Raw genomic sequence first — 26,868 nt, 5'->3', positions numbered from 1 at the left:
GTGTTTTTTTGTTTGTAGAATTTTAAAAATGGGTTAAATAAGTAAATTTGTGTAATAGCATGTTTTATTGACTTGGATGCTTTGATGCTTGGTCTTACCAGAAAGGATCAGTGGAATGTTTTCACATAACTGGGCACGATTGCTGTTCGGTGTGATTGATTCCCTGTGAGAGGCCTCCTAATTTCGGAGATGTTCAAGGGCGTCTGAGAAGGGTATAAAATTGGCTAATCGGGCATAGTTCCCTTCCCTGTCATTTTCCTCCATGGTTCATCCAGTTGTTGTCAAATTAGTTTGTTTTTCATGTATGTGTATTTTCAGTACAAGTTCTTATTTGAATTTTTTACCAAAAAAAAAAAAGTGTATTTAAAATAAATTTTAAGGGGTCAGGTTACTAGTATCCCAACTAGAAGAGTTCAAACAGAAACTATAAGCTCCAATCTTTGGACCTCAGATCCTTTGGTTCTGCTAACCATGTGTGAGTTCCATATTGTTTTGAACACATTCCTTTTAGCAGAAAGGAAGCCCTGGGTGATAGAAGCAAAATTAGAGAAGTTTTTTCTATTTCTTTATTCTGCTTCTAACCTCTTCCTCCTCTCTCCCATGAGTTGCTAGGACTTTAACCAGCTGTGTTTACATTTTGTTTTATTTATGTTAATAATCTAATAGTGCTCATTTATTTTTTGGACACTAATTTTTTTTTAACGTCACTGAAAATAGCTATAGTGTTTCATTTAAAAATGGAACCAGTGAATTAAATTTTATGAAGTAGTATGTTGAATATTTTCCTTTCAGATTCTGGAAGAAGCAACTGAAGAGGAAACAGCACTTCATAATCGAATTATGCCAACTGTGGTTCGTCCTCCGAAGCAACTGCTTCCTGAACCTACACCTGCAGGAGACCAGGAAATGGTATGAAATCACTTTAAGCTGGATTATACTGTTGATGCCCACATTCAAGCCTCACTTTGAAATATAACTAGAAGATGAAATCACATGTCCTTTAACTCTCAGGCAGATGTGACTATTTTAACTGTGTTTATTAGCAACTACACTTGGGGCATTGCAGGTATTTTTTGTAAAACACTGAGGTTTATTTCTCAGTAGCGTTACTTTTTCTTCCCATTTACTGAAGCAGCTTAGTGCCCTGTGATTTAGATAATATGATGGCATGGTGATTAATCTCTTTAAATTGCAACTATATTCCTAGAGTTTAATAAAAAGAATATGTGAGAGGCTTTATTTTTAGGTGAATTTTAAAATATGTTTCCTGTAGTTTATTTTAGTACTTAATATATTTTTAGGATAGCAGAATATTTGAAAATATTCAAGAATATACTTTTTAAAAATGGGAGGCAGAGGAGAAGCAATCTTGAAACATGACTTGAAATAATAAAAGTTTCTTGCTGTTTTCTAAATAATGTTTTGTGGATGCATAGTTGTTTTTTATCTTGAGTATGTTAATGGACTTAATCGGTACTATTTCTTTATTCTTTTTGTTTTGTTTTTAGGAGCTGTTTGAACTTCCAGTAAGTAAAGAATGTTTGTTACCTGAGTATATTTGTTTTAATTGTTAAAGAAGAGTAAGTGCCTTGTGCCTCTTTTGACCTTATACAGGCTATTTATGAGATAGGGATTGTTCGCCAATTCCCATTTTCTTCTGCTTTGCAACGTATGAGTGTGGTTGCAAGGGTGCTAGGGGATAAAAAAATGGATGCCTACATGAAAGGAGCACCTGAGGTCATTGCCAGTCTTTGTAAACCTGAAACAGGTAAGGAGCCAACTGGGCTTTGAATAAAATTCTAATATTTGTATAGGCTTATATTAACAATTCTAACAATAATATTTCTTTTTTCCTTTTAAAGTTCCTGTTGATTTTGAAAATGTTTTAGAAGATTACACTAAACAGGGCTTCCGTGTAATTGCTCTTGCGCACAGAAAATTGGAGTCAAAACTGACATGGCATAAAGTACAGAATATTAGCAGGTAAGGCTGATAAATGATTTTTCTACAGTTTTTTGATACGTTATTTATGTTTATATAAGTCACATATAATAATTTGTATGTAGTTGGGTATTTATTAAATATTTATTGAATGTGTGCAAATATACATAATGCAATACTTGTTTTAGTTGATTGAGATAAAAGTACAGCTCTTTGGAAAACTATTTTCAATTTATTTGTTAAATACTTATTGAGTCCCTGCCGTGTGTCATGCATTTTCTAGGAACGTAATTATGTTTTAGTAAACCTAATTCTACAGAAGTTTATTTTTCCAAATTATCAACTTGCTTTTGCCTAGTGGTTGGAACCAGTACTTATTTAGTCAGAGTATCATGAATCACAATATGCAATCACCCTCTACCCCAAAGTTCTAATGGTATTATCAGCATCACGTTTACATCCATGTATAGATACGGCTTTTACCTTCAAGGATTGTCACTTTCACTAACGGATATAGACCTACCCTTTGAGGATAACATTTTTTTTAGGAATCTGTCATGGTATACCTGGCATTTGTAAGCAAGCAGAAATGAATATTTATTCATTAGCTCTCCTCCTGATTCTGCCTTTGAAATAGCCTTTTCCTCCATCCCCACAGCCATTGTCTCTAATTCAGGGAATCAGCTCTTTTTTCTAGTCTTTCTTTCTTTAGTCTGTGTTCCACACTGCCTCCAGAGAGAACTTTTTAACATTCAGATGTAAGACCAGTCTTCTACCTGAAATTCTTATAAATGGCTTCCTATCACCTGGACGGGTTCATAATCAGAGAGATGCATCAGGAAAGAAAACAAAACATAGTTTTTAAATGGACAAATGATGCAAACAGATAAATATCAGAAAAAAGACATACAAATGTCCAGTGAACACATGAAAATGATAAGACACTTCAGTTCTTGGGGAACTACAAAATAAAACCACACTGTGACATCACATTTCTCCTAAGGTTGGCAAAATTGGAAAGATTGGTAATAGCAAGTATTAGGGAAGGTTTGAGAAAATTCTGACAACATATTGCTACTACACTATTGTAAATTCTAGAGAACATTATAATTCGCTTATGTAATTTGACCTAGCAAGTGTAGTTCTAGGAATTCGGCCTGAAGAAATATTTCTTCATGTGCATAAGTTCATGTTTAAATAGTGCAAATAATATAATACTCACCATAGAGCAGTAGTTAAATTATGGACTATTAGAACTTCTCTTAATTATTTCAGGCACATTAATTAAAAAGTGTTTATAGTGCAATCATGTTTTCTGAGTGAGAACTAAAGGAGTAGAGTAGATAGCCAGATTAACTAAAAGGAAAAAACTAATTAGGAATTCTAATTATAAAATAATATTTGAAGGGTGTGGTCTAAGCATGAATGTTTTCAAAAAGAGTGAAAACCAGATGACCTGATGCGTATACATGATTGGGAGCCAAAATTTAAAATGTTATATCCTGATTCCTGTGAGGGGCATATTAGGCTATTTTTTTCTCTACAGCTTCACCTTTTGCCATTTCCTTCCTAAAGACTAACTGTTGAATTGCCTGTAGTTCTTGAGCCTGTTGTAGTCAGACATCCTTCCATGCCCTTGGGTAGGCTATTCCTTCTGCCCAGAATACCCTGTTCCTCTCTATCACCCCCCTGCCCACGGGCTCCCCTTCATCTTCATCCTTCAACTGAGACCCATGTGTGTCCGTTCTACCTTCTGGGAATAGGTTTTGGCATTTCTCTTAACAGCTTGAACCTTTATATCTCGAATGAAATTTTGTGCTATTCATTAATTAGAGGGCATAGTTTCCATGACCTATATCATAGGAAAGTTAGGAAACCAGCTGCATCCAGAAACTGCTAGTACCTCATAGGAAAATAGCTGCAGTGTTCTTGACCCAGTAGTTTCACATTTGTTGAGCTTTGCACTTTGAAATGCATTTTCAGGTTTCAAGGCTTGTTTCTCCTGTTAACACCAACAATATCATTTGTATTAAGTTTTCTAACTATTCTTTAATGCCTTTAACATCCATTGTTCTAAATTATATTTCAAAAATGTTTAGGTTTATAGCTATGTAAAGGACCTTTATTGTCAAATTTTGTGTAGAAAAACCACTCAGTTATTGCAAGTGTGAAATTTTGGTCCCTAATCTCAAGCCCCCTTCCTTTTTCTGTGATTTAATTTTGGTAGCTTGAGATTTCTTAACACAACTATCACTGAACATATTTCATGTCCATTATAGTGCTGAAGTGCATATTATTTTTGTATGCATCTCTTTGCCTACATGTCTGTTTCCCCACAAAAGCATATTGAAGAGTAGAGATCATGCCTTTTCATCTTTGACATCCCAGTGATTACCATAGTAGTTGGTGCATTGTAGATACTCCACTATTTGAAGGAATAGCGTCTTTAAGTATTGAATATGAATATTCTAAAATCTTATCTCTGGCTTCCAAGTAGATCTCCTGGTTGGATTTCTAGTGCTTCTTAGATCACACTTCAAGGATCAAGAATTTGATCAAGAGTTTTATAAAATTCATCAAAAACTTGATAATGAATCTAGTATAATTGTATCAAATGTGCTTATGGGACAGTTTTTTTCCTTTTCTCTTAACATTTAAGTTAGTGTATGTTGTGTGGGGGACAGTAAAAAGTAGATTTATCTATGCTTGCTCATTTGGTGAATAGGGTACATGGTGAACATTCCGTAGTAGTACAAGTACTTAGTGTATTACAAAGGTCCCTTGATAGGGATTGGTTCCAGGACCCCCTTAGGGATATGAAGAGCCAACTATGCATCTCCAAATGTTCCTTCTGTTCCTGCATTTCAAAAGGTAAAATTTAATTTTAAAATGTATTTCTTGGGAATTGTTTTTCCAGGTTTAAATTTTTTTTGTTATACTAAACTCATAAACACACACATATGTGGTTTATTCTGCATATAAAATTTCTAATTTTTAGATATTTAAAATTGCTTTATCAATATAAAGAGAGAATAGCCTGTTCGCTTGACTAAACCATTATGTATTTAAAATTCTTTTTCTACAGAGATGCCATTGAAAACAACATGGATTTTATGGGATTGATTATAATGCAAAACAAATTAAAGCAAGAAACTCCTGCAGTACTTGAAGATTTGCATAAAGCCAACATTCGCACTGTCATGGTCACAGGTTAGACTTTATAAAGTGACACAGAAAAAATTGGGTGTGACCCTTAGAGTTCAAGATATATAATACTGACGAATGATCAGTTGGTTATAAAAGCATATTATATAATGGCTCCATCCTACGTTGCCCTGTTTTAGCTCTGAATATTTATCAAGGTATAAGCGAATTTGGCAATATTCTTTTGAAGTCTAACAAATTCTGTTTCTAGAAAGTATAGTAAGGTAGTAGAGGGCACAGTATAAAAATTTAAACTCTGCTCCTTTTTATTTCTCTTTAATCGGATATTTCTTATAGCACTTATTGTACCTTGCCTTGTGTTAGTTATTTGTAGATTTGTTTTCTCTACTAGAATATGAGATTCTTGAGGGTTAAGAGTATCTTTAGTTATTTTGGGGTTTTCTACAATTTTCAGAACTCTGCCACATGCACAGAAAATGATTAATAGATATTGTTAGAATTACATTTTTATGTATAAGATAGTACATTTATTATAATCTCTTGAATCAGCATAAAAGTGGAAGTAGCCATTTTTTGGTTTGTTTTTTTCTTTTTTACTATAGCGGAATGATTCTCCTGGTGTTATTGTACTGTTGATAATATTAGATAATTGCCATTCCTTAGCTGTTTGAAATTGTGGCAGCTCTAAGTGATTTTTTTCTTAGTAAGTAATCAAAATTAAGATATTCACTTTATAGCATTTATGTGTTCAGTAAGACTTATATGGTAAAGGCCTGAGCACATTTTTATGTTTTAGACTCTGAGATTCATCTAATAGCATAATTATTAATATACATCTCAAGTAACTAAATTGATTAGCATCCTAGCAATTCTTGGTTTTAGTGACCGCTTCTAAGCACTTTTCATCTCTGTGTCTCTTCCCCCTCTTTCTCTTCCATGACTGACTATGGTTTTGTTGTCTTAAGGGGTCTGTCTAGTCACCAGAAGACACCCTGGGAAATAGTGTGTGGGAGTTGGGGGGAAAATAATATTGCCCTTCAGTTCTGATAGCAGTGGGCTCCCAAGACCTTTGCCGGCTTCTCCTGTAAGCTAGTATTTTCTTCTCTTGAACCTGTCCTGATAGTGCTGCTCTTCTTTCTTTCTCATGGCTGAGAAGTTGTCTGTGTTGCCTCTCTTTACATCTTATACAAATTGTATTCTTATTACCTTGCTTATCTTTTAGTTTTTTGTAATCTTGCTTTCGTAGCTCATTCTTTTTTCCTCTGATACTAGTTTTCTGAAACAGATCACCAGTCACTCCTAGGTTATTTCAACAAATATTTATTGAGCACCTACTCTGTATGTAGCACTGTGGCAAGTGTTGAGTGGGTAGTACTAGTGTATGACTCAAAAAGATTGACAATGGCTCTGGCTGGGTGGCTCGGTTGGAGGGTTGTCCTGTGCATCAAAACGTTGCTGGTTCGATCCTCCATTGGGGCGCGTACGGGAGGCAGCCTGTCTCTCTCTCTCCCCCACCTCAAATCAGTTAAAAGCACATCCTCAGGTGAGGATTAAAATAAAAAAGATTGAGAATGTATTTGATTTTAAAAATTGTGGGTGAGAATGTTCTATTTAGTATATATATATGCTTGAATTATTTGAGGCTTCCTTTGGTAAGTGTGCCCTGATTTTATTATTTTTAAATTCCAAAAGTAAAGATCATACATTATCTTCATTTTGCCCAGCCCAGTCATGGGGACTACTATAGTAGATTCTCAATAAGTCCTTGTTGGTTAATCCATTTATGTTTTTATTTTAATTTTAATGTATTTTCAACATTTTGAAAATTAGGTGACAACATGTTGACTGCTCTCTCTGTGGCCAGAGACTGTGGAATGATACTACCTCAGGATAAAGTTATTATTGCTGAAGCATTACCTCCAAAGGATGGGAAAGTTGCCAAGATAAATTGGCATTATGCTGACACCCTAACACAGTGCAGTAATTCATCAGCAGTGGACTCAGAGGTAATGTCAAGATGAATTTTTCCCATTTGAAACTTGCTTGTTTTAATTTAGTCTAAAAAAATAAAATGTGGTGCATTAAGATTTAACAAAACAGAAAGTAAACAAAAACAGAAGCCTGGGCTTCTGATTCATTAGGCCCAGGAATCTCAATGTTTTAAATTTTGGTACTTAGACAAAGATGAGAAGTACAGTTTTAAAATACAAGAATCTTAATGATTTATCCTATTTTAAAAGTAGTTATAAATGATGCAGGTGGGCCATAATACTCAATTCATGGATCATTTCAAATTGAAGCTGACATTTAACCTTCCTTAAGTTTTTTTTTTTAAATAAACATAGAGCCCCTTAAAATTGAATTTCCCTTTACTTTCAGTAAATGTTAAACTTTCAGTGTCTTGTGTAAAATGTCAAATGAAAGAACTTAGTTTTGGATCAAATATATTTAAAATAGGGTAGTGATACTTGGTTTGGGTGCCTAACTATTGTTCTGGATGTTGTATACACAGGCTATTCCAATTAAATTGGCCCATGATAGCTTAGAAGATCTTCAGGTGTCTCGTTATCATTTTGCAATGAATGGAAAATCATTTTCAGTGATACTGGAGCATTTTCAAGACCTTGTTCCCAAGGTTAGTGATTTCTGTTTATGTATGTGTTCACATGAATATATTATAAACAGTATTTTAAAGAAACTCGTATTTTTTCCAGTTGATGTTGCATGGCACTGTGTTTGCTCGTATGGCACCCGATCAGAAGACACAATTAGTAGAAGCATTGCAAAATGTAGAGTAAGTATTGATGGTGTGTGTGTTTTAATGAATTGTAGTTCATTTTCAAACCCAGAAAATAACCAGTATTTCATGTATATATTGTCCCCTGTATGATAGGTAGGCGATAACTTTAAATGTCTATTTGCTCATGTAGGTTCTTGCAGCTAAAGTACAATATCCACAGTTTCTTTTCCAGGTAATATCTATGAGGTAGAGTTCATTCATCTTGGATAGAAATGACTTTATAGTTTTAGTAAATAATTATGTTTCAAGCTTTTAAGGGAGAACTCTTTACTGATAGCCTTAAAAGTGTGCTAAAGATTATACAAGCCATGTACTTTGCTCTAAATATTAGGAAATTGAGATGTTAAAATGATAAACTGATTTGTCCATCTTGTGACAGAAATAGGACAATACCTAGGTCATTTGACATTCCGGCTGGTACAAAGCAACATGCCTGTGGTCATTGTAATAAAAAGATTCATTTGTTTCACTGGGGGAATCTTGGTTTCTTAGCTCTCCGTAATACAGCATTAGTGAAATCTTAAGTTAAATATTGTGTATTTTAAGAAATTAATCAAAATCTTAACATAATTTTTGTTTCCTAGTTACTTTGTTGGGATGTGTGGTGATGGTGCAAATGATTGTGGTGTAAGTATAATTTTTGTGATTTAAAGTTCTTTCTCTAGCCTGAGTCACATTCACAAAATGTAACCAGTTTCCTTTTTCAAACTTTTAGGCTCTGAAGAGGGCACACGGAGGCATTTCCTTGTCAGAGCTTGAGGCTTCAGTGGCATCACCCTTTACCTCCAAAACTCCTAGTATTTCCTGTGTGCCAAACCTTATCAGGTGGGACATATGGAAAAATTTCCTGTTGTCTCTTTGTAGCTTGCTTTAATAATAATAAATATAGAAAAAAATTATCATGGAAAGTAATATGAATTTGTTTTCATGGGTTTTTTTGGTATATTTAATCTGTTACTAATTAGCATCAGATTGATTGTTTCGCCTCATCTTTTCTAATTCGACTTTGGCTTAATTCTTTGAGTAGAAATGTGCTTTATTGTAGCTGTTGAATGTTTATGTTCGCCTGTCAAGATATAACTGTGGCTTGGAGGAGGGGTTTAAAATGCCTTTATTCACATGCCAACATTTGTTTTCACAGGGAAGGCCGTGCTGCTTTAATGACTTCCTTTTGTGTGTTTAAATTTATGGCTTTGTACAGCATTATACAGTACTTCAGTGTTACTCTACTGTATTCCGTGAGTACTGATACTGCTACAGAGATGGCACTTAGTGTTAAGACATTTAAATTAAGATATGAGCGTACATGTTTGATTTTGAATGCATGCATTAATTATGGAGCTTACATAAGTAGCAGTTATAAGTTTTGTTGTTGTTAATCCTCACCCGAGAATATTTTTTCCACTGATTTTTTTAGAGAGTAGAAGGGAAGGGGAGAGACACAGAGAGAGAAACATCGATGTGAGAGAGATACATCCATTGGTTGCCTCCCGCATGCACCCTGACTGGGGCCAGGGATCAAGCCTGCAACCGAGGTACGTGCCCTTGACCGGAAATCGAACCTGAGACCCTTCAGTCTGAGGTCGATGCTCTAACCACCGAGCCATACCGGGTAGGGCATACATTTTTTTTTTTAGTTTACTATGTTTCGTGTAGCAGATTGAAAAATCTCATTAATCTGGAATAACATTTTCTTTAAGGCCGACAGCTGTGGCTGAACCTTGTGAATAAAAGATGATTGTATTCTTTTTTGCCTTTAGCACAGATTGGACGTCTTTTTTAGAATTCTGCCAAATGCCAAGATGTGACATAGTTCAGAACTGTAATTAACTTTGCTATACATTTATAGGAAAAGGCCAGAATGAGAAAAGATGTTATAGCAATAGTTGTAGGAAATTAGGGATTTGGAGAAAAATAAACATCAGATTGTACTCCATCAGATTTTATATTAGAAGTGATCTCACTTTAGATATAGTTCTAAGTGAACACTGGTGACATCCCAAGGAGTCTTGGTGAAACTATACCTTTTCATCATTTGTAGAAAGTATCAGGAGGGATGTTGTTAGATATTAAGGAAGCTTCAAGATACTAATTTTCAAGAATATTGAATATTGTGAGTAACAGTTTGTGTTTTCCTTTTCCCAGAAAAACTTTTAAAAGATTTTTATTGAATAAATTGTTAGGAGATGCCTTTTATACTAATGTATTACATTGAATGTTTGCAAATATGTTATATTTCACTGATTCAAAAGGCAAATGTATTTCACTTTGTAAGCAGGTCCAAGTGTCATTTAGTAGTAATTATTGGGGGGGGGGGCGCTAAAACCAGGAGAAACTGGTATAAAAATTGTTCCTAAGAACTAATTATATTTTTAAAAATTACTTCTGTAGGTCTTAAGTAACCTAGGAGACTTCCAGTTTCTCTTCATTGATCTGGCAATCATTTTGGTAGTGGTATTTACAAGTGAGTATTTTGTTTTGTTACTGATTTCAAAGCGTATGAAATTCTAATGTGACTTATTAAACTTTGGTAAATTTATATCAACAGTTGTAACACTGTGCATACCTCTCCAGATTTCCTGTGAATATTCCCTTTTATTACCAGTTGCCTATGTTTTGCCCCATTTACTTTATTCTCTCTCCACTCTTTTCTGGAATATTTGAGAATAAGTTTGTGTTATCATACCCCTTTGCCTCTGAGTATTTTAGAAAATATTGCCTAAAAACAAAGCCGTTCTCTTATACTATTAAACACAGTTATAAAAATCAGGAAATTTAACACTGATACAATATTATCTAATCCACAGCTGGTATTCAGGTTTTGTCATATGTCCCAATAATGTCCTTTATACCCATCTTTTTCTCTAGTCCCTGTGCCCAGGATCTAGTCAGGGCTCACAAACTTCATATAATTATGTCTCTTTAGTGTTCTTTAAGCTGGAACGTTGCATCAACCTTTTGTGGGGTCTCTTGACGTTGACTTTTATGAAAGAAGATATACCAGGCTTTGTCTGATGTATTCTTGTTATACTCTTGTGAATTCTTTGCAGGAATAACACAAACGTGACAGTGTGTCTTTTTGGTATATCGTATAAAGAGACACAAGGTATTGGTTTGTCCTGGTGTTGGTGATGTTCACACCAAAATAAATAATGATGGTAATGGGATCTGACCCATTTAATCAAATAAAAATTTGCAAGTCCTTACTGGCAGGCAGACAGGGAATGAATGAACAAATAAGTGAATGAATGGAATGATGGACTTAAACCTTGGAAAATCCTGTCTAGTTTTATTGACATTTTAGGCCAAATAAGTCTTTGTTGTTGGGGGGGACTATTCTGTGCATTGTAGGGTTCTTACCAGCATCTCTGGCCTCTCCCCAACTAGATGCCAGTAACACTTTCCCAGTTGTCACAACCAAAAGTAGTTCCATACATTGTCAAGTGTTTCCTGAGGGGCAAAATCATTTTGGTTGAGAATGACTTATTTAGACCATTTTTTTTCTTTTTCATTGAATTTATTGGGGTGACATTGGTTAATAAAATCATATAGGTTTTAGGTGTACAGTTCTATAATATGTCATAGACAGTCTGTTTTGTTTTGTTTTTGTTTTTTATTTAAAACATTACAGATGTCCCTTTTTCTCCCCATTGACCCGTTCCACCCCGTTCCACCCCCCTTCCCAATCCCTCTCCACACCGTTGTCCGTGTCCTTGGGTTGTGCATATCTGCATATAAATTCTTTGGTTAATCTCTCCCCCTCCACCCACCTGCGCTCCTCCATCCCTCTGAGATTCATCAGTCTGATCCATGCTTCCATGTCATTATATCTATTCTGTTCATCAGTTTATTAAGGATCTAGACAGTCTTTAATGGATGCTAAAATTAGCGATTGAATCCTGGCTGGGTGTCTCAGTCCATACACCTAAAAAGGGTTGTGAGTTCAATCCCAATCAGGACAAGTATAGGAGGCAACCAATCAATGTTTCTCTTCCTTTCTCTGCCTCTCACCCCCTCCTCAAAAAACCCCAAAAAACTAGTGAATGAAAGTTTGATGAGGAACAAGAGTTTTACATAGCCTTAGTATACAAATTATTTATGTACAGAGAAAAAAATAGAAACTTTACAGTGGAGAAACTCAGTGGATACCACCTTAATAAACAAAGCCTTTTTTTATGTTACTGTTATGTTTATATTGCTTCAAACCTTTGTTAATGTTGCCTTAAGAGGAAGAAATTTGTATTACTTTTTTTTCTCCTCAATATATCTTTATTGATTTCAGAGCGAGGAAAGGAGAGGGAGAGAGAGAGAGAAGCATCAATGATGAGTGAGTCATTGATTGGCTGCCTCCTGCACGCCCTGAGTGGGGATTGAGCCTGCAACCCGGGCATGTACCCTGACCGGGAATCAAACCCTGATCACCTGGATCCTAGGTCGATGCTCAACCGCTGAGCCACGCCCGGCCGGGCTGTATTACTTTTTTTTAATTTTTTTAATATGTCTTTATTGATTTCAGAGAGAGGAAGGGAGAAAGAGATAAAAACATCAATGATGAGAGAGCCATTGATTGGCTGCCTCCTGCACGTTCCCTACTGGGGATCAAATCGCAACCCAGGCATATGCCCTGACCTGGAATCGAACTGCGATCTCCTGGATCATTGGGTGACACTCAGCTGCTGAGCCACGCTGTCTGGGCTGTATTATTTAAACTGTAGTTTGGCAATTAAAGATTTAGATAGGGTGGTGATTAATCTTAGTTTATATGCTTATATTTAGTATTCTTTTTTACTTGTACTAGTGTTTCCTAATTTCAGTAGAATAATTTAAAAAGTACTCCTGAATCATTTTTGGAAAAACCTTAATTGTTTACAGATTATTTATGGACATCTGGCTTGGTTTTCAGATATTTTTCATATTAAAGATTTGTTAGACAAAAACACATTTTTAAAGTTCCTGATGAATCTGCTTATGTATTTTATAGTGACAAGTTAATTTAGCTACAAACCTTCCATGTTTTTCTTTTTAATGTAGTGAGTTTAAATCCTGCCTGGAAGGAACTTGTGTCACAACGACCACCTTCAGGTCTCATATCGGGGGCCCTTCTCTTCTCCGTTTTGTCTCAGATCATCATCTGCATTGGATTTCAATCTTGGGGGTTTTTTTGGGTCAAGCAGCAGCCTTGGTATGAAGAATGGAATCCACAGTCAGAGTAAGCTGGTCAATCCATTTAAAAAACTGTGCTAAGTGTGTGTGACATACATGCATGTAAAAATAAATATAAATATTTGTATAGAAATTTTGCATGTAGCTTGATTAAACACTTAAGTAATTTGGCCTGTGTTTAAGTTTATATCATGATAACCTCTGTGAATAAGAAGATAGTCTGGCAAGATCTTAATAATCACTACCAAGATGGGACGTTGGATCAGTTTGTTAATTTGCTACTGAGACTTGCTTTCCTTACCTGTAAAATCAAGAAAGTTGAAATTAATCACTAGAGTCTCTTCTAAACTTAGAATGTTGGTGCTTCTAACTTTTCTAATCCCAGTTTAGGAAATGACATTTTAAAACCTAAGTTCTTTTTTATTGTCTTTATTGATTTTTAAATGTTTTTATTGATTTTTTAGAGGGAGGGAGGAAGAGAGAGGGAGAAACATCATTGTGAGAGAGAAACGTTGATTGGTTGCCTCCTATACTATACACCCCAGTTGTGGGGACCAAACCTGCAACCTGGGCATGTGTTCTGACAGGGAATTGAACCAGTGAACTTTTGGTGCATGGGATGACGCTCAACCAACTGAGCCACACCGGTCACGGCATAAAACCTAATTTTTTTTTTTTTTAATTTATCTTTATTGTTGAAAGTATTGCAGATGTCCCCTTTTATTTCCCCATTGCCCCCCCTTCCTCCCCCACCCCCAGGCCTTCAGCACGCTATCTGTGTCCATGGGTTATGCATATAAGTTCTTTGGTTAATATCTCCCCTAAATTTTTTTTTAAAAAGTATTATTTGTTTATGGGTAGAGTGTTCTACAGTTAACAAATCATGATAATATTTTAATTAAACATAAACTATTCTTACGGTAATTTCGTAGATTTAAATTTCTAGATCTAAACATTTAGTTTGCTTGATTGAAAGAGGTTACTTGTCTTTAAAGTTTTAGAAACTTAGTATTATTGTTTGCTTATATGTACATATAAACACTGGGTATGAAAAGGAATAGATGGGGTTGTTCTGAAGAATCTTTCCAGATTTGTAGCAGATTAACATTTTGTTATCGCTTAACTGTGCTTATTATAGCTGATGTTTTAATAATGGATATTGGAGACTATTATACTTAGTCCTATGTATGTTTGACAGTCTTGCCCACCTAGAAGTAGAGCCATAGCTGGAGAATGTTGAGGGCCATCTCAATGCCAAGTGCATTGCTGGGCATTTACATACCCTTTCTTACTCGTTCCCCACAGTAACCCTCTGAATGAGCAGGTGATATCCACACTTATAGGTCAGGACACGGGCTCCAAAATGAAATAATATTTTCTCAGTTATAGCTAAAAAGTGGTAGAGGTAAGGTCAAACCCAAGGTCTGTTTACCTTCACTATGCTAAAATTTCTCCCAAAATTTAAAAAGCGAGAGGGGTTTATTAATTAATGAAGTTTCTTCTAAGTTTTTAACTGATTGGAATATGACTAAGGTGAAAAAACTCTTAATGTTCATCTACCTGTTTTATATATCTTAACCTTAACATTGTTGAATCTTTTTCTATATACCTCATTTCTATTTATTTTATGATAGTGATTCAAGGCACTTAAGGTAAAATTTGTTTCTTTTGGGAAATTGGTATTGTGTTTAGTAACATAAAAATTTTTTGTGTGTTTTAGTGCTTGTAATACAACAGGAAGCCTATATGGAAATTCCTCACATTCGTACAATGAAACTGAAGATGATCCACATAATATACAAAATTATGAAAATACCACAGTGTTTTTTATCTCCAGTTTTCAGTACCTCATAGTGGCAATTGCCTTTTCAAAAGGAAAACCTTTCAGGCAACCTTGCTACAAGAATTGTAAGTTTGGCATTTACTCTGATTCCCATCCTGCTTACCTTCTTTAAAAATAATGGAAGAAGAGTAGAATTGAAACTGTCTTTTCTAAGTAAAAGATATTCACAAATAGAATAAACCTAGTGATTTAGATGTTTACTGTCTTATTTTATTCTCCTGGTAGCTGCCACCCTAAGTTTAAAATTAAAGCCACCAGTTCTAAACATTCCTGGTTTTCACATCTGATTACTTCTTGCTCCAACTTTTATTTTTACAGCCCATTGCAGAGTTAGAATTAGAAGCAGGAACAGGTTCATCAATTGTAATACTCTCCTTTTGGGGTCTGCACAGCACAGTTGTCTGCTCTTCGTTTTTGACATGGGTATAGCCAGTGCTCACTTGGACTTCTTCCCTTCTGTCACCTTTGCATCCTGAAGGAGGGGCCAGTAGAATGGAGAGTTGTGCCTGGTAGACTTATTATCTGCCATAGCATTTTTTAAAATTTTTATTTGTTTATTTTTATTTACTGGGGTGACATTGGCTAATAAAACCATACAGGTTTCAAGTGCACAGATCTATAACACGTGATCTGCATACTGCATAGTGTACTCTCCACCTGAAGTTAAGTCTCTTCTGCCATGTGATTTGTGGGCTTTTTCATTCTATGTAAGGTTTTATTTTTGAATAAAAAAAGGGAGTATGAAGGAAATCCTTTATGGTGCCTTACTGTGGTGTAATATTCCATCAAAAGGATCTGGTGTCATTAACAAATCTGTTATACCATAAGCTGAGATATATTTAATAATAATTTGAGTTTACCTATTATATTGCATTTTATGTACTTAAATCTTTCCTATGGGATCCTCATTATATCCCCATTTTATAGTTAAAATAATTTGACTCAGAATGACTTGCTAGCGTTTGTTTACGTAGGTTTGTGGCAGAATCTAAAACAATCTAAACCTTTAACTTGAGGAACATTCTCCGTGGCCCTTAATCACCAGCACAGAATTTGTTTTGCTAGCTCTCTTCTGGTGAAGAGTACTGCTTGTAATTCAGTAGGATCACTAAGAAATTACTGACAAGGCCAGGAAAAGCCAGGGGCTGAGAGCACAATCCACTAGAAACTGTTACCTCTCCAAAATGAATACCTGATTTTTCCATTCTTGGTTGAAATCCGTATTGTTCTTTTCATTTGGGTGGTTATTTAAATCTGCCAGCCACCTACCTCTTCTGTCAAATTCCTTTGAATAGTGCCTCTTTTTCTCCTCTGGCTGAACAGAGAAAAGGTTCCATTATTTATTTTCTCCTTCACGTGGAGATCTTGGCAGAGTTTTAGAGGTGTGATCAAAGGGGTTGCTCTAGGAGAAAGACATGAAAATTTGAGAAACAGTGTTGAGGTAGATGTAAGAAGTTTCTGAGCCTGAGTAAATTTTTTCTTCTTGCAACATGCCAGGAACTAGATTGCAAATCTATTTTTGCTTATAGTTTGTGAAAATGCAATAGGATTTGAAAAACATTCAATATGGTCTGTTACTTTATTGAAACAAAACTTCTGTCTCCACATTTCTCTTTGGCATTTGTATTCTGACATTTCTTTTTGTCATTTTTCTGATTATTATTATTTTTTTAGTTTGTGTGTTTGTGTACTTCCAACTGGAATTTTCTAAACACTTTTTCTTTAACTGATGCTAATAATAACTATTTGAATGACTATATAACTTATATATTACAAAATAATATAATATGTATATATAACACATAATATTGTTTTTATTGAACAATAAATATTGTCCTGTAATTTTGAACTGACATATTAATAAAGTTTATATTTACAAATGATTCCCACATTTAATAATACTGTTGAGACCCCCTCATTTACAGTCTATAAAATAGGTTGTTGACTCCTGTACCTAATCTGAAGACTTCATGATAAAGTTTTGGTTATATATGGTCTTAATAAAGTTTGAGTTTGAAGCTGACCTCAAGGAGGAACTTGTAAATAAATATTCAGACCCAAGAAAAAAGGGAAGAAAAGTTGAGGACTATCAATATAGTTGGGAAATTTCTGAGCCTCTCTCATGGCTCATTATGTAAAGATGTGCTTGTATACATGCATGCATGTATGCACACAGTTAACTAGAGGGCCATGAGCAGGAAGTTTTGTTTTTGGAGTTGGGAAAGTGGTACAAAGTACTACTGGGTGGGATTTACCATTCCTAGCTATCACAGCAAGCCATAGGGGTAGTCCACATTTAACATAGTAAATCAACTCAGTTTTTAGGTTTTAGCTAACATCTTCTGTGGAAACATTTTCACGGAAAAAGTCAATAAAAAAGTGGGACTTGCTTAACAGAAATATACTTACATTCAACTTAGAATATCTCTATTTAGGATTATAACATACCTAATACTGAGAATAAATATTCAGCATTTTTACAATCAACAATAATTGTCATTGCATACATGTTTAAATGATAACCTCGTTTTGCAATACATAGTCTAGTCTCTTATTTGTGAGTTATGATTAGCTTGATTATCTTACAAAGTATCTGTCTGTGTGGGAGAAATACAAATGATCGTAAAGGTCTTATTTTTTTAAATGCTGTTTATTTTCGCATCACATAAATGATTCCTTTGGTCCGGAATGATGTATCATACTCTAGGAAGTAACATAGAGCCTACTTTATATACTTCATCAACCTAAATAGCAGCATTCAGTATTCAGAACCAAATTTAGGCTTGACAGCGCACCAGTTGTTATTATATGGTTTTTTATATAAAGGAACATACTAATTTAATTGTTTTACTTTTTCAGATCTTTTTGTTTTGTCTGTGACTATTTTGTATGTTTTCATATTATTCATCATGTTGCATCCAGTTGCCTCTATTGACCAGGTTCTTCAGGTAAGGCTTAATTTAAGCACATCAATTATTGCTGGTTGTCTGAGGAGTGATAGTCTCTGGGACAGTAACAGAAAATGACACATTAGTATTACATGAAATTTACACAGCCAAGTGAGACTTCTGGATGTTTGCTATGGCTTAAAATCTATCCCTTTTGTGCTATGGGGGAAAGAGACTCAACTGTGTCTGCATTTCTTTTTTCCAGGATCTCTTCTTTCTGAATTTTCTAAGATACAGTTATATTAACCCAAAGATACCCTATAAAGAATAAAAACAATTAAAACAGTAGCTTTTATTGACTCTACTTGCTATTTTATTTTTCTTTCCTGTTTCTTCTGTTTGCTTTTGGTTCCATTTCCCTTTTTCTACAAACGCATGTCCCTTGGTCTTTAAAAATAAAAAGCTTTGATTCTGTTATTTATCTGTCCCTTACCAACATAGTTCTTGAGTAGTCTACACATACTGCCTCTTCTTCACTGTCCATTGAGTTCTCCATACTTTTTTTCATTAAAAACTTTAAGAATGATGAAATACTTGTTTTATACAAAAGAGTATGTATCCATATTTAAGTTGTTAAGTATAATAGTAACAAAATAACACCCATGAGTCTATTATCAAACCTTAAAAAGGTACCATTACCAACACCATTAAGGCAGTATTGTGTACCTTTTTCCAAACACCCTGAGAGAACCACTATTCTAATTTTTTACCTCATTGTCTTTTTCATTATACACTTATATAGGTATGAAGTCATAAAAGATAATTTTGCTTGCTTTTGAACTTTATGAAAATGGTGTCTTGCTATCTGTATTTTTCTGTGGCTTGCTTTTGTCCCATCAACGTTGTTTATAAAATTCGTCTATGCTGATAAATGCATTTCATTTTCACTGCTATATAGTATTCCACTATAGAATTATAGTTTAATTCACTTCTCCATTTTTCATCATTAAATAATTGGGTTATTTCTTTTCCCTGTGTTAACAGGGCTGTTATGTACATGTCTTTTAGTGTATGGGAATGAGAAATGGTGAACCAAAGATTGGAGGTGGGGTGGTACATTCCAGGTACAAATAACAAGAGTGGTATATTACTGTAGAGAATGTAAATACAGCAGTTAAGCCCACTAAAAGTACAGTTGTCTTGTATATTCATCTCATATACAGCAGCCTTGTCAAAGTTTATTCTAAATATTTTTAGATTCTCTGGGCTTTTCTGTTTTAGATAGTCATCATCTATAAATAATGACAAATGTTTTGTTTCTGATTTTTCACTACTTATGCCTTGTATGTATTTTTCATGCCTATTAACCTTGGTAATGTTGGTTGTAATGGTAGTGATATGCTTGTCTTGTCCCTGACTCTAAAGGGAATGCTCCTAATATTTTACCATTGGATATATTGTGGGCTGGGTTTCTGGTATATACTGTTCATAAGGTTGTGGAAGCTTTTTTCTATAGTGTTGTTACCATAAATAGATGATTAATTTTACCTAATGCTTTTTCTACAGTTACTGAAATGGTCACAGTTTTTCTCCCTAGAGAATGTGGGGAATTATAGTTAGTTGATTGGTATTTAAATGTTGAACTAACACTGCATTCAATAAACCCAATTGGTGATGATGCATTTTTTTAATACTCTCTGGATTTGGTTTGCTATGATTTTGTTTAGGATTTTTTGCTTCTGTTTGCATGAGTGAGATCACACTTAATTTTCCTTTGTTGTATGTCATTGAGAGGTTTGCATGTCAAAGTTATATGAGCTTTGTGGGATGAGTATTCCATTTTGTGGACTTTTCCATAATTTAATCCCCTTTGAATGGATATTTAGGTTGTTTCCAGTGTCTTGCTATTATAAGAAGTGCTGTATTGCAAATCCTTGTACACTTCATTAAGAAGGACAAATATATAAACTTGGAGGTTAAATGTGCAGAAGTGGAATTGCTCAGTCAAAAGGCATCTAGAATTTTTAATTTTTATTAGTACTGTGTTATTGACCTTTGAATAGGTTGACAGTTTATAATCTTATCAGCAGTGTATGAGTGTGTCTCCCCACGTTTCATTGAAGGATTTAGATAAGCACTTTAAGCAAAAGCAGAAAACAAAACAGAACACACATTTCTCTCCTGCCACACGTGTCTACTTCACAGTCAAATTATTTCTTCAAAGAGTGCTATGAAAATTCAGCCCACCTCCCGCGCACTCATCATCTAGTCTGCATCCTACACCTGCTAGCCTACTGAAACTACCCTTGCCAAGGTAATTAGCAGCCTCCTTCTTAAGTCCAGTGGACTCGTCCCATTAATTTCTTTATTTATTATTTTTACTTGACTCCTCAGCAGTGCTTGACAAGTTAGCCATGCCATCATTCCTGGTATTCTGTGATGCTTTGCTCCCTCGTGGTTTCCCCCACTTCTGTAACTCCTCCTTCTCATTCTCCATTGTGGTTCCAAACCCTCCACATGCTCCGTACATGTTTTGTGCTCCTCACATTTCTGTAATTATCCCTGATCTTACTCTGTACATCAGGTGATCTCACCTGTAGTCATGGCTTCACCCATAGTCACTGTCTATGTGATGAAGACCCCTGACTCTATTCCCTTAGCCTAGCTGTCATATTCAGATCTCACTGAACTCCACTGACATACTGAATATTATCTGCGTGGTTCACCCATCAGTTCCCACACTCAGCATTTTTAAACTAAGCTCATCATTTTCTTCCTCAACTTGGCTTTGTCTTCGTTTCTTGGTACCACCATTTACCCAGTCAGAAGTGTGTATGTGTGTCCTTGCCTATTTCATTTCTATTTAGAGCCAGTCTGTCGATAGTTTCTCTGTTTTCTTATGCTGAATCTTTGTTTCTCTTTTTACTCCAGTCCCATTTGTCACCTAAAAGGAAACTATTATTTCCTCTACTCACAACACTTCTGACACCAAATGTGTGGGAGTTGTTCCCACACCAGCCAATTCTCCAACTCTCTGGACACCAAATGGGTATCTTGCAATTCAGTTCTGACACTAACCACCTGGAGTTAGTGCAGACCCCACAATTTAAGGGCTCAGTCCCACAAGACTATACCACAACTTCAGACACGAGTTGTAAGTCCTAGGTTGTCACCTGTACTGACCAACCAGCTATAAATTGGTTCCCACAATCCCCTTTTCAGGTTTGATAATTTGCTTTAATGGCTCAAAGAACTTAGGGAAACACTTATGTTTACTGGTTTATTATAAAGAATATAATAAAGGTACAGATGAACAGCCAGATGAAGAGTTACATAGACTCAGGTCTTCTGGAAGGGTCCTGAGCACAGGAGCTTCTGTCCCTGTGGAGCTGGGATGCACCACCCTCCCAGCACATGATGTGTTGACCAACCCAGGAGTCTCCAAAGCCTCTAGTTAAGGGATTTTTTAGTGGAGACTTCATCACTAAGCATGATAAATTATTAACTCAATCTCCAGCTCCTCTTTTCTTTCCTGATGATGAGGAAGTGGAGCTGAAAGGTCCAGGCTTCTAATCATGGCTTAGTCTTTCTGGTGACCAGTTCCCATCCTGAGGCTATCCAGGAGCCACCAAGAGTAGCCTCATTAGAACAAAAAACATTTCTGATCCACAGGAAATGCCAAGGGATTTAGAAGCTCTGTGTAAGAGACTCCTGTCATCTACCTCACTCAGGAAATAACAAGAGTTTTAAGAGCTAAGTGTCATGAACCAGGGACAGAGACCAAATACATATTTCTTATTATGATGCCACCACTCTAGTTCAAGCTACCATCGTCTTTTCCCTGGATTACTATAGCAGTCTTCACCCTTCAAATCCTTCTTGCTGGAGTCATCGGTGTTTTTCTAAAACATTAGGTCATATCACTTCACAGCACCTAGCACAGTATCTTAGGTACTCATTCAGTGAATGTTTGCTTGCTAAAAGGATGAATGCATGAATGGGATTTTTTTCTTTTTTTTTTTTTTTAGGCCGTATAAATTAATCACAGATTTTAAAGTAAAAACTTAGATTATATTTCTTAAATTGATATGTATAGTTCTTTTATGAACTTGTCTTTATAACAGTATAGTGTTTTGAGTAATACTTCATTGTTATATCAGTATTTGTCTGCCTCATTGTTTAAAAACAGGATTTTATTTTTAAAATGGGGACTTGTTCGAAATTTATGATCTAGTAGAGCAAGGGCTGTTGAGTCTGAGTGATTAGGATTTGACACTAAGCTCAGCCACTTGAATATTTTTTAACCTCAAGTTATTTGCCCTTTGAGTTTTATCATCTGAACAGTGGACATAATTAATGTCTCCCTTGTGCCACTTTTGAGAATTGAGTAGGTATTCTGTGTGAAGGTGCTTGGTGGTACATAATAGGAATTTGATTGATTTTAAAGTTATGATATAATGCTATAAATATCAACTACATACTACAATTTTAACTTAAAAATTTTTGTCTTACAGATAGTGTGTGTACCATATCAGTGGCGTATAACTATGCTCATCATTGTTTTTGTAAATGCCCTTGTATCTATCATGATGGAGGTAAGCACTTCAGATAATCAAATGGCTACCTTGCTGCTTTGGGATTCTTGGTAATTTAATGGTAATGGGGGCAGAGGACAGGTAGCATTTTGGAAGCCCACAAAGGTTCAGTTTCATCTTAGTTAAATTTATTTAGCCTTTTCTTCTGACATTTTCTGTTAACTGATAGTAGTCATATTAAGGGATATCACTTAGCTGCACTCATACAGATAGGAGAAAATAAGCAATGAGATAGCAGAAATTAGCGACTGATAGAAAGAAGATTGGTGCTCAGACTTGTCCGGGGAAGTTAGGAGGCACATCAATAAAGAAGAAACCACCAAGCTAGGGGTGGGGGGGTGTTGGTGCTCAGGCAGCCCATAAACTGGTGGCCAAGAAATCAGAATGGGCTGGTACCACCAAGTCCTGTAAAATCTCCCATTTAAGGAAGAAAAGGGAAGGGGGCTTTCTCCATGAAATGTTGTAAATATTAATAATAAGAGAGTTTTTTGAGAATATAAAATAATGACCGTTATGAATTTACCCAGTCTCAGCATTGATTACTGGAACTTCCTCCTTGATATTTGCTTTTAAGTTCCCTCTAAAGGTTTAAGTATTCTTTGATCCATTGTACATTGTAGAGTTACTCTCCTGTTAGGATCACCTTTAGATCCACTTCTATAAAAGGAGCTACTGAGTTCTCATTTGCTGTTTATTAGTATAACTTTGTCTGTTCTCCAAACTATTACTATTCAGTCCTACAGTAGCAGTATATGAAACGGGAAGAGATAACAGTTGTGGTTTTTAAGTTAAGGTTCCATAGGGCATGATTTTGAATTAAAATTAGGTAATTTGTAAAATGTATACTGTAGTGATAATAGTTCTAGACTTGGAAATTATGCTTAATTTGTTATCTTTCTAAAAGATGACTTGGTATCTAAATTTGGACCATAGTGGGCAGCATGTATATTATGATACTGATCCTTTTAAGTTGCCCAGTGGAATGTATTCTTGCTATTGTATGACCAATAGAGTGCACCCAAAACATTATATTTTAAAAGCTTTTCTTTTTCTATAGGATAAGTTCATCTTTTCACTCAAATGTTTAAGATAAAATATATTTTTTAAAAACATTTTATTTTTTTTAGGGAATCCTTTCACAATCCCTTGTAATTTGTTATTCTTGCTCACTAGCAAAATAATTATTTTTGCTGGACTCTGATGAAATCATACTCATATATAGATATAGCTACACATAGGTATAGAATTAATTTTAAATACTGAATGGAAATAACTCATTGTTAAGAAAAAGACTTTGGATTATAAGCATTATTTTAATATGGGAAAGACCTGATTATTCATATAAAAGTCATGTTTTGTGGAAAATTTAGAGGTCCCATTTTATCAAGAATTTTATGATGATTTATATTTGTCATAAAAGTCATGTTTTTATTCTTTGCCCTTTTGCAATATTAACAGAAATTCTCTATATAAAAGTCAAATCATGTTTTTCACTGATGATTCAGCATTGTGTGATCCTTTTTAAATGTGCACATTTATAAAGAGTGACTTAGTCATTTTTAATTCTTAACTCACTGGAATATCTCTCAGAGCTTCTGCCTTGACATGGTCCTTTGGAAAGTTGTGTTCAATCGAGACAGACAAGGAGAGTATCGCTTCACCACCACACAGCCAGCACAGGTTGGAAATCAGCACTTGCTCTCAATTCTTCATGTATATCTAGACTCTTTCAGTTGTGTACTCTACAGAGTGCTGTTCTGTTGTGTGTTGCTTCAACTCTTTCCTTATGCCTGGCATTTCATTTCCTGTAAGGAGTCCTAGAAAATTCATGGCAAACCTCTGTTTCAGGCTTTTCAGGACTTCAGAAATTTCATAAGTCTCTTTTCCATTCCAATCCTTGTCATGTGTGTGTAAAGGTCTTGTCCTCAGTGGTGAGAGTTAATTTTTCCATTTCTTTCTGACTTAAATGTTATGTTTTTGGTTTTCATGAATCCCATTAGAAGCTAAATGAGATTTATGTAAACAAAGTTATGAAATGGGAATTATTTCTAAATGAATCAGAGTCCAAAGGTCAGAATTTTCAGCAATTATTTCTGATTTATTACTGTATCTTAATTATGAGTAGCTTTTAGGCTTTGCTCAACATATGTCTCTCGTCATTCAGAAAAATTTTCAGACAGTGCTCATTTGTATATAAACCACGGCTTAGGATTTTCTACTTTTTGACCCATTATATAGCCTATTATTTGAAAGATATGCAAGCTCTGTGATAAAGAGAGAAGAGAATCAGATGACTAAAGCCCATATCCTAGTTACGGTATTGGCATATAGTTTTTTATAGAATAGGTTAGTCTTATTTTTTAAACTGATGCCATTGAATTCCATATAGCTCTACAGCTCCTTGGGTACAGAGAACTTGGCTGTGCAAAGCTTCCCCCCTCATTCTCTTACCCATCTGTGTGTAGGTGGGTGAGGTATTCTCAATCTTTTACCAAAGATTTCTGAATCTAAATCTTTTGCTCATCATGAGCCATGCAAGGAAGCTTGTAGAGTTCAAAAAGATTCCTTGGCATTGCTGAGTTGGGTCATTCACTTATTTTTTTAAAAACCCAAGTAGCTCCTTTAAAACATTTGAATTGGAAATCCCTCTTCACTTTTCAACCAAAATTAAATGGCAGAAAATTCTATCACTTGCTACATCTCTATTTTTTAAACATTTGTTAATAAGTATCTGTCCTTATTTTTAAGAGTTTGTGTCTCTCATGTGCAGTCCTACCTCTAAAGCGTTTAGGGGAGAGTGAAGGGAGAGAGTGAGTGGTCTAGAGCAGGTAGCTCCAGCATGTCCCATGTGCTTACCAGTTCTGAGGATCATTGACTAGAAAAGAATTTTAGTCTTCATTTTCTGTGGTCATGATTAAGAAAGCACTTTTTTAAATTATTGGCTTTAAAAAGAGCTTTTATAACCTCTTAGAATGATATACTTTTGCCTTCTGACATTTGTGTGTGTAACATGGTGTCACTGTATTTGTGACCCTTCAAGAGCCAGTTAGTTAGTCATATTACTGTAAGGCTGTGGTTCTCAATCAGGGGCATCTCTCTTCCCCCTGGGACATTTGGCAGTACCTGGAGACATATTTGGTTGTCAGTTTAGGGGTGGGGTGGGGCTGCTACTGGCATGTAGTTGGGTAGGTGCCAGGGATGCTGCTAAGTAAACATCCTACCATAATACACAGGACAACCCAGAAGATGTGGTCCAAGGTGTCAGTAGTGCCCACGTTGAAAAACTCTGCCATAAGGCGAAAAGTAAAGTAAAGGCAAGGCTGGCCAGCTACACCTACGACTTCTGGGGCTGCTGTAGTTTTCCCTCACCAAACTCCTGTTCCACATTTGCCCATTCTGTGCACTTTCTACCAAGATTCCCATGTGCTCTTCTCAGACTGCTGCTCCCAACCTTCTGTATTAATGTCAGGGAAGAAAACCTTTCTCTCCTTTTCCTTCCTTACCATATACACCCAGCCCATTGAGTTGGGTGGAAAGCTAAAGACCCTGGACTAGGCTTCAGGCCTTAGTTGAATTGGGAAGTCAAAAACCTCACCTGGAAATCTCTAGTAACCATGTCAGAAATACCTGGTGACCTGCAAGGCACTATGCACTTCCAGGATCCTTCCAATTTTAAGGCATTTCTAATTTCATTTTATACATAGAGAAAATTCAGTCCACTTGCCAAGGTTTTGCATCTAACGAAATGGCAGAGTTGGGCGTTGAAGCCAGGGTTTCTGGTTTTAGGAGGAGTGTTCTTCCCACTCTACCACATTGCCTCACATACATGGGACCATACAGGTGTAAATTAATGTGACAATCACAGGGCAAAATGGAGACAGACATAGCTACTGTTTTCAATACCTACGTTCTATTGTAGACACTGTGTGAGGCATTTTGTATGAATTCTCTAATTCTTACGACCACCTCCAGATATATGGATGTCCTTAGTTTCTCTCTCCTGGTTTTCACAGATGAGGATACAGGGTTAGAACTGGAATCCAGATTCAGATTTATCCTGACCCAGCTCCGTTATATTTCTATACCAAAAGCTCCTATCCTTTAAAGACATAATAAACTTTTAAGTATAATTTTTTACTTAATAGTAGACATTTTAGATACTGTGTTCTTGGCCTACTGAACATTCATGCAGCGAACCTAATTTAGATACAGGAAGAATTTTTACATAATACTAATTTATTTCCCATAGTGATTGTTTTTCTTAAGGATGTTTGGTAGCCTGAATCAAATTGAAAACAAGTTAAGTAAACCACGTGCAAATAATCAAAGTTAAAACTTTTATGTAGCTAAATATTTTCCCCCAGATGTTAATACTTATTCTGTGACCCCAAAAAAAAATTTTTAAAAATTACTGATATATTAGTGATTTTCAAGCAAAAGTATTCTTCAAAAAAATGCCTTTGAACTTCACCC

The 26,868-nt window shown here is 35.4% G+C and overlaps 1 protein-coding gene across 10 annotated transcripts in view; it reads left to right on the top strand.

Moving 5' to 3' along the window:
• Positions 1 to 26,868, top strand: part of ATP13A3 (ATPase 13A3) — an 82,925-nt gene that overhangs the window by 44,434 nt on the left and 11,623 nt on the right. For 4 of the 10 annotated variants that reach the window (XM_081138353.1, XM_081138350.1, XM_081138355.1 and 1 more), the window contains 17 exons: positions 793 to 909; positions 1,509 to 1,526; positions 1,615 to 1,768; positions 1,863 to 1,983; positions 5,027 to 5,151; positions 6,937 to 7,112; positions 7,619 to 7,741; positions 7,821 to 7,900; positions 8,491 to 8,533; positions 8,622 to 8,731; positions 9,048 to 9,144; positions 10,298 to 10,370; positions 12,938 to 13,115; positions 14,790 to 14,977; positions 17,772 to 17,860; positions 22,315 to 22,395; positions 23,986 to 24,075. In XM_081138353.1, coding sequence (XP_080994479.1) covers positions 793 to 909; positions 1,509 to 1,526; positions 1,615 to 1,768; positions 1,863 to 1,983; positions 5,027 to 5,151; positions 6,937 to 7,112; positions 7,619 to 7,741; positions 7,821 to 7,900; positions 8,491 to 8,533; positions 8,622 to 8,731; positions 9,048 to 9,144; positions 10,298 to 10,370; positions 12,938 to 13,115; positions 14,790 to 14,977; positions 17,772 to 17,860; positions 22,315 to 22,395; positions 23,986 to 24,075 — 1,863 coding nt within the window. The remainder of the gene's footprint in view (positions 1 to 792; positions 910 to 1,508; positions 1,527 to 1,614; positions 1,769 to 1,862; positions 1,984 to 5,026; positions 5,152 to 6,936; positions 7,113 to 7,618; positions 7,742 to 7,820; positions 7,901 to 8,490; positions 8,534 to 8,621; positions 8,732 to 9,047; positions 9,145 to 10,297; positions 10,371 to 12,937; positions 13,116 to 14,789; positions 14,978 to 17,771; positions 17,861 to 22,314; positions 22,396 to 23,985; positions 24,076 to 26,868) is intronic. The other 6 variants (XM_081138354.1, XM_081138356.1, XR_013998876.1 and 3 more) reach the window with 5 other exon arrangements.

Source organism: Miniopterus schreibersii (genome assembly GCF_964146895.1).
Source record: "Miniopterus schreibersii genome assembly, chromosome: 5".
NCBI lineage: Eukaryota > Metazoa > Chordata > Mammalia > Chiroptera > Miniopteridae > Miniopterus > Miniopterus schreibersii.
The sequence above is the reverse complement of the archived record's forward strand: the minus strand, read 5'-3'. Positions and strand labels throughout refer to the sequence as shown.